The sequence below is a fragment of the Halichoerus grypus genome, chromosome 6 (genome assembly GCF_964656455.1).
Source record: "Halichoerus grypus chromosome 6, mHalGry1.hap1.1, whole genome shotgun sequence".
Classification (NCBI taxonomy): domain Eukaryota; kingdom Metazoa; phylum Chordata; class Mammalia; order Carnivora; family Phocidae; genus Halichoerus; species Halichoerus grypus.
This window is the reverse complement of record NC_135717.1, coordinates 39,200,817-39,211,465: the sequence shown is the minus strand read 5'-3', so window position 1 is coordinate 39,211,465 and position 10,649 is coordinate 39,200,817. Positions and strand designations below refer to the sequence as shown.

At 42.5% G+C, this 10,649-nt stretch overlaps 1 protein-coding gene across 8 annotated transcripts in view; it reads right to left on the bottom strand.

Annotated features, from left to right (window-relative positions):
• Window positions 1-881: 881 nt before the first annotated feature.
• The window catches only part of MEIOB (meiosis specific with OB-fold), a 29,209-nt gene continuing 19,441 nt past the window's right edge, over window positions 882-10,649 (bottom strand). For 4 of the 8 annotated variants that reach the window (XM_036083296.2, XM_078074979.1, XM_078074980.1 and 1 more), the window contains 5 exons: window positions 9,072-9,173; window positions 7,932-8,085; window positions 5,591-5,774; window positions 4,571-4,657; window positions 2,033-2,376 (listed from right to left, as the gene is read on the bottom strand). In XM_036083296.2, the coding sequence (XP_035939189.1) occupies window positions 2,107-2,376; window positions 4,571-4,657; window positions 5,591-5,774; window positions 7,932-8,085; window positions 9,072-9,173 (797 nt within the window). In that variant the 3' untranslated portion in view covers window positions 2,033-2,106. Of the gene's footprint in view, window positions 1,269-2,032; window positions 2,377-4,570; window positions 4,658-5,590; window positions 5,775-7,931; window positions 8,086-9,071; window positions 9,174-10,649 lie in introns of those variants that run through there. The other 4 variants (XM_036083297.2, XM_078074977.1, XM_036083298.2 and 1 more) reach the window with 4 other exon arrangements.

The following is a 10,649-nucleotide window of genomic DNA, read 5'->3' as shown; positions in this document are numbered from 1 at the left end:
CCTCTCAAGCCTGAACCCTCCCCCTCCACCACTCTCCCACCTTCTTTCTCTGTCTGCCTTCTGGAGTCACCTTGCTTAACACACCCATACCCTGCCCCAGGGGAGTGAGGAAGAAAGCTCTTTATCGGGCACACTCCCTGTCCACACACTAGGTCAAGTCCTCCATTGCCTCGTTTATTACCACAATTCGGACACACTACGGTCCACTCATGCCCTTCGGCCATGGCTGCCTATTGTAAATGCCAGAGACAACACTACTGACAAGTTTATCTCCCAACACCAGCTTTGTAAGAGTTTCAGATACTTACTTTTTGTTTTTCACTCCTGTGGTGGGTTCCGGAAATGCCAAACCTCCCAGACTATGGGCCAGCACTGACCATGCTGGTAGGCCTGTGCCCTGCAGCAAGTGACTCGGAATAGTGTGGGGCTGAGCACGGCGCTCTGGGGCTTTGGCTAGGACCAGTGCAGTGGGTGGTATGGGGGCCGGCGTCCTGTCCGAGCAGCCCTGCCCTTCCAGGTCCCAGACTGGCACCACTCCTAGAACTTTTGAGGCTGGTCTCCTCCCAGGTGATTCAGACTCACACATATCACCCCTGAGTCAGTCAGCCTTCACAAGGGCTGGGTGGCCCCATGTGTCTTCAGAGAGGACAAGGATCAGAGAAGCTCTTCAGTGTTCAAAGCTGCTGCCCAGCACTGCCCGCAGGCTTTCGCTGTTCCCACCCTGCGCCACCGAGAAGCCCTCACCTGTGACCCACCAGCTCCTGGAGAGCAGTCTCAGCCACTGCCAAGCTCCGGAGAGGTCAGTTTTGGAGGTTCTGATCTTTCTCCAGGGAAACAAGACAAAGAGGAAAGGGGCTTAAGAAATCATTGGTATCTGTGGGGAAGATTAAATTTGTTTATTAATTCACGCAAACACTTTCCAACTTGGGGAGAGAGGGCAAAGTCAGTAGAAAAAGCCGTCTAAGAAAGGAGCTGGGGTGAATGAGAGATTTTAAGACTTACCCCCTAACCAACTCCAGAAGGAAACATAGTAACAATTTATAGAAACATTTTTACCACCTTTGAAAATACAATTTTATCCATAATTTTCAAACTCATTTTCCACTTTCAAGAGAGTTGAAACTCATATTCTTGTCCAGAGTTTAAAGTATCTTGTTTTAAATATTTCCTTGTCCAGACAAATTCCTACTTGCCTCAATAGGGTCTGCGAGCTTACACGAGAGCACACTAATTCTCAATCCACCCCTTGCTCTGTGTGATAAAAAAAACTGTAGGGAGAAAAGAGAGAGACAAGGAGTTAATTTCAAAAAATCGCTATGTATATAAAGTTGAAAACCAGTGACCACAACAGAGAATGCAGTAGAGAACCACAATGAGCTGTTTTGTAGGTGTGAGCATAAATTCTAGTGACAGCTGTAAGACGATGGGGCGAGTTCACATGGGGAGGAGTTCGGGAGAGAAATTACAGATCTGGCTCCCGATGGTAATTTTGTAAAAATCTATGTTATTGGGGCACCTGGGTGGCTCAGTCAGTTAAGCGGCTGCCTTCGGCTCAGGTCATGATCCCAGGGTCCTGGGATCGAGCCCCACATCGGGCTCCCTGCTCCATGAAGAGCCTGCTTCTCCCTCTCCCTCTGCCTGCCACTCTGCCTACTTGTGCTCTCTCTTTATCTCTCTGTCAAGTAAATAAATAAAAAAAAATCTTTTTAAAAAAATCTATATTACTTTTCTCATGACATATCTCTTTTGGTAGGAAAGTTGGAGTTTCAAATCCAACACCTACAAAAGAAGGGTTTAAAGTGTGTTCAAGGGGCGCTGGCCTGGCTCCATTGGAAGAGCATGCCACTCTCAATCTCCCGGTTGTGAGTTCGAGCCCCACGTTGGGTGTAGAGATGACTTAAATAAAGAAATAATATGCAAAAATAAAGTGTGTTCAAACTAGCAGCTGTGACAGGCGTTAACCTGTGGTAGTAACCCAAGTCTGTTAGGCTCTGGGGATGTGATGATGCAATTTGTTAATAATGACGTCCTATTTTTGACATTTAACAAAGCACTTTCACCACTTTTTATTTAACATAGAGTGCAAGGGCATGTCAGCTGGCCATGCTAATTCCAAAGATTAACAGGAGAACAGACTAATGTCAGGAAGCACTGTGAAAGGCCAAGGTGGGCAATGAGGATAAGTGGGCGTCTTTCACTGGAGCGCTCCTCCCACGGTCTGGGTGGCCTCATTCTGTAGGGCTCGGCCCCTTTCGTGGCCATGGCCGAGCTATTTTCAACAGCATGTTGTAGAAAACAGATAATGATGCAAATAGCAGTCCTATTCAGGGAAATCCAAAGGCATCCTGTCTGTGTGAAGATGTAGTCGTCGCTGCCCTGCGGAAGAGGCGGGTTTTGTCATCTACACATAACCCCAGTTCAGCACTGCTGACTGTCGGCCTCTGTGTCTACTCTTCCAATTCTTCTTTGAATTCATTTTTTAAGAACCCCTTCCTAGTTTCTTCACTGATTAATGAATTAAATCTTTGACACGTTCATTTTATTTTTGTATAAGAGTCATGGATTTACCCTTTTTGGAAATCATTCTTTGACACTAATATCAGACTTACAAGGACTTGTGTTCATATCCCCATGTGTTTTAAAACATTAAAATACTGGGGCGCCTGGGTAGCTCAGTTGGTTGAGCGTCAGACTCTTGGTTTCGGCTCAGGTCATGATCTCACGGTCCTGGAATCAAGCCTCATGTCGGGCTCCACTCAGCAGAGAGTCGGCTTGAGAGTCTCTCTCTCCCTCAGTTCCTCCCCCCATTCATGCTCTCTCTAATAAATAAATCTTTTTAAAAAGATATTAAAATACCTTGCTTTGAAATCCCTCCAACTGCACCATTTTAAGTAGCCATTGTTTTTTGTTTGTTTGTTTTTTAAAGATTTTATTTACTTATTTGAGAGAGAGAAAGCATGAGCAGAGGCAGAGGGACAAGCAGACTCCCTGCTGAGCTTGATCCCAGGACCCTAGATCATGACCGAGCCGAAGGCAGACACAACTGACTGAGCCACCCAGGCGCCCCTGGTAGCCATTGTTTTTAATTGAAATATGATAAATATACAAAATGGCCCATCTCTATAGCAATACTTGGTTTTTTGTCATATTAGCAGAAATACATGAGTTCTTACTTTTTCAATTACATGTTCTGTTTTAACTGATTTAAAATAATTGACATTGTTGGGTGCCTGGGTGCATGGGAAATGGGCACACCTGTTTCTGAGGCTTAGCTGGAGCAGGTGCAGTGTTCCCCAAGACTATTCAGAGTACCCATGAGATCACAACTATTTTCAGATTATACTAAGACGCCATTTGCCTTTCTCACTCTCACTCTTGGGCAGAACACACTGTGGTTTTCTAGAGGCTGTGGGACATGAGATGATATCATTGCTGACTGTTAATGGAATGTGGGCTCCTGGACAGGTTTTAAATTATTCTCAATGTCATGTTCTAGTGCAGTAAATACCGACAGATACAACTCTCTTAAACAAAAGCTTGAAAACTTTTTTAAGAGTGTAAAGGAGAAAGCATTTGAGACTGATAGGAGAGACAGCGTAGGCTGTAACCCATCTCACCTGTGACCTGGCACAGGTAGCAACATTTCTGGGTCCCACCTTCTGCATTTGTAAAACAAAAGGAGTTTGTCTCACTCCCTCTTTACACCTTTAATACTAAGATTCTATGATCCTCTCACACTGAAGCGCTGCTAGTGCTGCTCCAACTAGAGATGCAGGATCACAGAGCTCTAGAGGGTCAAAGAGGCTGAGGAGTGGTGGAGTTGGGGTTCAAACGCAGTCCGTCTCTCCCCTGTGTGACTGTGCCACCTGATACTTCTCACTGAAGTGAGGAGCACTGCTACACTGGTGGGACGGGGGTGGGACAGGGGTGGGGGACCAGCTTTGACTCTACAGCCCAGGGCCCTCCTTGGACTAAACATAACAGATATTGTCTTTGTTGGTCTATTTCTTTTTTTTTTCCCCCAAGATTTTATTTTTAAGTAATCTCTACACCGGACGTGGGGCTCAAACTCACAACCTCGAGATCAAGAGTCACATGCTGAAGGTTGCTGGAGGGGAGGGGGGCGGAGGGATGGGGTAACTGGGTGATGGACATTGGGGAGGGTATGTGTTGTAATGAGCACTGGGTATTATGTAAGACTGATGAATCACAGACCTGTACCCCTGAAACAAATAATATGTTCTATGTTAATTAATTGATTTTAAACTTTAAAAATATTTTTTAAAAAAAGAGTCACATGCTCTACCAACTGAGTCAACCAGACACCCATGTTGGTCTATTCCTTTGGTGTCATGTGGAATCCCTTTATACTATACAAAAAAACAAAAAAACAAAACAAAACAAAAAAACCTGATTACTTGCATTGTTTCCATGTTAGCCAAATTCTTCTGCATATTTGGGAACTGGACATTATTAAAAATAACAAATTCCCTAATTTATTAGGTCATACTCTAGGATTTTCTTATTACTTGAATATATAGAACGATATAGTACTGTAAAATACACTAACTTTTAAATAAATTTTGCTTCTTTCCAGAAGAAATTGCCACTTCAGTGCTGTTTTCTGTTCACCCGTCATTGCAAGAAACTCATTTACCTGGTTAAAACAATCAAATATTTCCAAAGTTCATATAAATAACTCATCTTAACAATGTGAAACTTGGCTTTGCACACTAGAATGGAATTTTATTTATAGTAATTACAGCTCAATTCTCTTAATGGAGGAGATAAGGTCAGAAAGGCTCCGAACTGAATCTCTGAAACCAGTCAGGTGGTTCAGCCCAGAGAACTCCCCTTAACGAACTAAAGACAGAGTAGGGCTGGGGGCTAATAGCAAACTGCAGGAGCTGGCTTTAACAAGAAAAACCAAGTGCCCGTCAAAGCACACGCTACTAAGTATCTGCTGCCCTCCTGAAGGAGGAGGGCGCTGTGTGTGTTCTGACTCTGTATGTGGTGACTTCTTCAGCTGGTTGGTGAAATATCACCACACCCTCCTTCTGCCTTAACCTATCAACATCTCCAATGTGCTGTTCCACACACTGTTACTCGACTATTGAAAGTGTCTTCTTGGGCGCCTGGGTGGCTCAGTCATTAAGCATCTGCCTTCAGCTCAGGTCATGATCCCAGGGTCCTGGGACCGAGCCCGCATCAGGCTCCCTGCTTGGCGGGAGGCCTGATTCTCCCTCTCCCACTCCCCCTGCTTGTGTTCCTGCTCTCGCTGTGTCTCTCTCTGTCAAATAAATAAATAAAATCTTAAAAAAAAAAAAAAAAAAGTGCCTTCTTTCTCTCCGGTGGTCAACAGCCTCGGCCGCTGTACCCAACAGCAAAATCAGCTGTGATTTGAATACACAACATGCAATTATTTGTTCATTAAAACAATGCATGTTTAAATCAAGCTTGATTTTTTCCCCCAGACCTCTTTATTAATGAATTAATTTCTATCAACTGTTCACTGAAATAACCTATACTTGGGGGGAAGGGAATTCATTTTGGAATTATTTCTAAACACATTTTCCTTTCTGTTATTTACCGTGCAGCCTAAAGTCTCCTCAGCAACCCCTCCTGTAAGACTGCAGGCATGGAGGGTACCTGTGTGGTCAGTGAGGTCAATTAGCAAGTGGAAGCTGAGAAAAACAGATTTAAATTCCAAAGAATCTTTGTTACAAGCAGTACAAGTGCTGGATGCTTCCTTTACAACGTAACCACAACCGGAGCTGAAAAGAAACAAAGACAAGGATAAAATGTGAAGGCCATAAATGACCAACCTGATCTCTAGTCTAAATCAGAGTAACTTCAGAGTGCTCAGCGCGGTATAGGATGCCAGACAGACATACGAAATGAGGAACAACACAACATGCAATTAATCCCATTTACACCGCCCTGCCTCCTACCCTACCCCTGCTAGGGCTCCTTTCCTTCACCCCTTCCCGGCTCCCAACAGCCACAGAACTGATGCCTTAGCCCCACCTCTGCCCTGTCCCATCCTATTCCTCACTACTGCGGGTATGTCCACCTAGTCTCCCCGGCTCAGGGTTCCGAGGGAGGAGTCCTGTGATGTGCCTAGAAAGCCTGAGGTCCATGAATGCTCGCTTGATGCTTCTGTGCTAGGCCTCGGCACATTAACAGAAGAATCCTAGGGTTGGTCAGGTTCACACCCAAAATGCTCTTAGTACTGCTAGTGACACACACTTCTCCCTCTAAGGGGTGATTACATGCTATTCCATATTTTGAGGCAGGTCTTACATTAGCCAATTTGGACAGAAAGACTAACTTAAATTTCTCAAGTAGAGGGTGTGATCTGAAATAGTGCTTTCCTGTCTGGGCACAGATCACTTTTAAGGTAAATTTCAGATGCTTTTCCTCAGATATCAATATTAAAGATATAGGAAAAAATTAGGGAGACAATAAAATTTTCCAAAAGTTTTTGAAAAATGTTTTTCAAAAAGTAAACACTTGACTTACACAGCAGCCTCCACATTGGTTTTTTCAATTTTAATACCAAATCATAAAATGTTTTCAAAATCTATATGTCAATATCTTGACTATGGTGGTAGATACACAAACCTGCATATGTGATAAAACCATATAGAACTTCACACACACACACACACACACACACACACACACACGACTGCATGTCAATGTGGTGAAATTTCAATAAAATCACCAAATTGAAATAATGTTAGTATCCTGGCTATGATGTAATACTATAGTTTCGTAAAATGTTACCATTGGGAGAAAGTGGATAAAGTGTATGTGGGTTCTCTCTATTTTTTAAGATTTTTATTTATTTATTTGAGCAAGAGATAGAGCCAGAGAGCACAAGCTGGGGGAATGGCAGAGGGAGAGGGAGAAGCAGGCTCCTTGAGCCTGACATCAGGCTCAATCCCAGGACCCCAGGATCATGACTGTGGCAAAGGCAGAGGCCCAACTGACTGAGCCACCCAGGTGCCCCTCTCTGTATTATTTTTTACAACTCCATGTGAATCTAGAACTATCTCAATAAGTTTTTTCTTTTTTTTTTAAGTAGGCTCCATGCCCAACACAGAGCCCAACATGGGGCTTGAACTCACAACCCTGAGGTTAAGACCTGAATTCAAGAGTCAGACACTTAACTGACTGAGCCACCCAGGCGCCCCTCAGTAAAATTTTCAATTACAAAAATTCATAGAATTTCACAGTAACATTTTAGATGTTTCTTGCCAAGCATCTTTCAGCTAATATTATTAAATCCCTGGGGTTTCCTTTATAAAAAAGTAGATACTAACTTTGACCTAGGAAAGGCTGTAAATCATATTCACCATGTGGCTGAAAATAATTTTTTTTTTAAATGCTGTCCCTTGCATTGCTATAGGACATGGCAACCAAAATAATATTCTAATATAAAACAACAGTTTGTCATCTCAGTTAAAAGTTTCTGGAGCAGGGGCACCTGGGTGGCTCAGTTGGTGAAGCACCTGCCTTCAGCTCAGGTCATGATTCCAGGGTCCTGGGATCGAGTCCCACATCGGGCTCCCTGCTCAGTGGGGAGTCTGCTTCTCCCTCTGCCCCTCCCCCCTGTTCATGCTCTCTCTTTCTCTCAAATAAATAAAATCTTTAAAAAGTTTCTGGCAGCATTCTGTCTTTATATTTTAGGATTGCAGAAACACAGCAAATCAAATTTTACTTTAAAAGGTAATTATAACCTTTGAATCTACATAGTGTGCCTTGGAAACTTCAGTATGGGTTATTTATTTATACATTTCTTTAAAATACATAACAACTATTATGTCAAAGAATAGCTTTAACTTTAATAGAGCTTAAAATTTATTAACAATAGTTGGTCTTTATTTCTTACAAGAATGAATTTGCTGACAATACAGGCTGCTTACCATCGGTGTCGAACTACTATTGTGCTGTCATCATCAATGTTCAGCATAGAAATGTAAGCATAAAGAATGCCGTAGAAAGGGTCAGCCTTCCCTTCGTTCTTCGAAGCTTTTACCTTTAATTGCTCAACTGTATAGACATCAACTATTGTATTTACTAAAAATAAAAAGTAGTTATTACAGCTCTCTATATATTCTAAGAATGCCAAAGGATTATATCCAAATAGAAAAAGCTATAAAGTTCAAATGAGAACATGTAATAGCTTCAGTTGAGTAACAGAAAAATTATTACATTTGCTATATTGAAACTGATTGTGTAAATGGACATAACAGCAAAAATAAGCAAAAAAAGGAAAAGAATGAGAAATTTAATTCATTTTATGTCAATGAAGACTTTGTGGTCATCGGAAGATGCCATTAAAAGAGTGGGAAGGCAACCCTCAGCGTGGGAGATGCTAGCAATCTTTAAAAGAGACAAAGGACTCATATCCAGAATATATAAATAATTCTTAAAAATTAATAAGAGGGTCGCCTGGGTGGCTCAGTCATTAAGCGTCTGTCTTCGGCTCAGGTCATGATCCCGGAGTCCTGGGATTGAGCCCCACATCAGGCTCCCTGCTCGTCAGGGAGCCTGCTTTTCCCTCTCCCACTCCCCCTGCTTGTGTTCCTTCTTTCGCTGTGTCTCTCTCTGTCAAATAAATAAATAAAATGTTTAAAATATATATATATCTAAAAAAAATTAATAAGTAAAAGGCAGTCAGCTCAATTTTAACTTCCATCAGATTGGCAAAAGGTTATAGAAGCCTCTAAAAGTTTAAAGATTATTTGTTTATTTATTTATTCCAGAGAGAGTGAGAGTGTGTGGGGGCAGAGGGAGGAACAGAGGGAAAGGGAAAGGCAGAGAATCCTAAGCAGACTCTGCACTGAGTGCAGAGCCCCACATGCGGCCTGATCCCACAACCCCAAGATCACGACCCAAGCCAAAACCAAGAGTCAACGCTCAACTGACTGAGCCACCCAGGTGCCCCAAAACCTCTAAAAGTTTTAAACAACCTTTTAAAAAGTGGAAATATAGCAGTTACAGGATAAGAATATGGTATCTTTTACTATGTAAAACAAAAATAATATTTAAAGGTCACTTACAATTTACAGATTCTTTCAAGTAACTGTCGATCTCATCATCCAGAGGATTTGTTTCTTTATTTTCTCTTATAAAATTCAATAGGATGTTAGCTTCTGGGGTATCTTAAATAAAAGATGCATAATAAGTGAAAAGCAACTGATAACTTTTTATTTTTTTAAAAGATTTCTTTGAGAGAGAGCACACAGGTAAGCAGGGGGGAGGGGCAGAGGGAGAGGGAGAGGGAGTCCCAAGCAGATTCCCCACTAAGTGCAGAGCCCAACATGGGGCTCCATCTGAGGACCCTGAGATCATGACCTGAGCTGAAATCAAGAGTCAGCTGCTCAACTGACTAAACCACCCAGCCACCCCAAGATTGATTTTATTTATTTACTTACTTACTTATGTAGAGAATCTCAAGCAGACTCCATGCTAAGCATGGAGCCAGAGGCGGGGCTTGATCTCATGACCCTAAGATCAAGACCTGGGCCGAAATCAAGAGTCAGACACTTAACCACTGAGCCAGCCAGGCGACCCTGATTACTTTTTAAATAGCTGTGAATGATCCAATATTATTTTTAATGGTAAAAGTGAAGACATATATAAACATAGTCAAATAGACTATTATGCAGCCAATTAGCCATGTGACGTGGTAGTCTACTAAATGAAGAGACATACACCAGATATTGTTAAAGAGCAGCTTATAGAACGACCTGGTGCAATTTCCTCTCAATTAAAAAAAACTTATATATACATAGGTATGCAAAATTATCTGGAAAAGTATATACCAAAGAAATGATTCTCTTATAAGATGGTAAGATTATAGGTGCTCATTGTTTTCCCTTTTTGCTATTATGTATTTTCTGAATTTTGTATATATTTCTTTTCTAAGCAGAAAAAAAAATTTTAAGTGTATTTGAAAGCCTTGCTGCTTGACTTGGGACACAAGTATTCTCAGGAATAGTCAGATGGTGTGGCCAAAGGCAAGAATGTGATTTTGAAAAAGGGCTCCCATGTGACTCTGACACCCTTCAACCTCAAGCCCCCCAGCCTCCAACATTTGATGGCCTTTCAGCCTTCCCTCACCCACTCTGACATTCTGCAAACGTGCTGGTGCTTTTACCCCTGGCCCCCTGACCCCTGGGGCAGAGGCAGGGACTTCTTCCTCTCTCCCATCCAACCCTGCGTCTAACCACTGTTCTTTCACATAACTAGACTGAAGCCCCTTGTGAGCAGGGGTCTGCCTCTTTAGCTCTGTAGTTCCAGGACCTAATATAGCAACTGTCCTACTCATCTGGCCATCTACCTATCGTGTCCTGCCTTGTTCCAGAAAGGACTTATGTTATCTCAGTACTTGGCAAATAAAAGGCATTCGAGAGATATCTGTAACTTAATGAGTGAATGAGTGGATGTTTTTGAACCACTGACAGAAGTGCTGCACACGAGACAGGAGCAGGTGCTGGAGTGAGGCTGCGGAACCCCCGGGCTTCCTGCAGGCACTGCTGTAAAGATCCCTCCTGACGACAAGGTTATCCGGGACTGTCTGATGGACACTCTTCGTGGCAGAGAAAGCCATAACGAAAGCTAGGATGAAAGCTTAA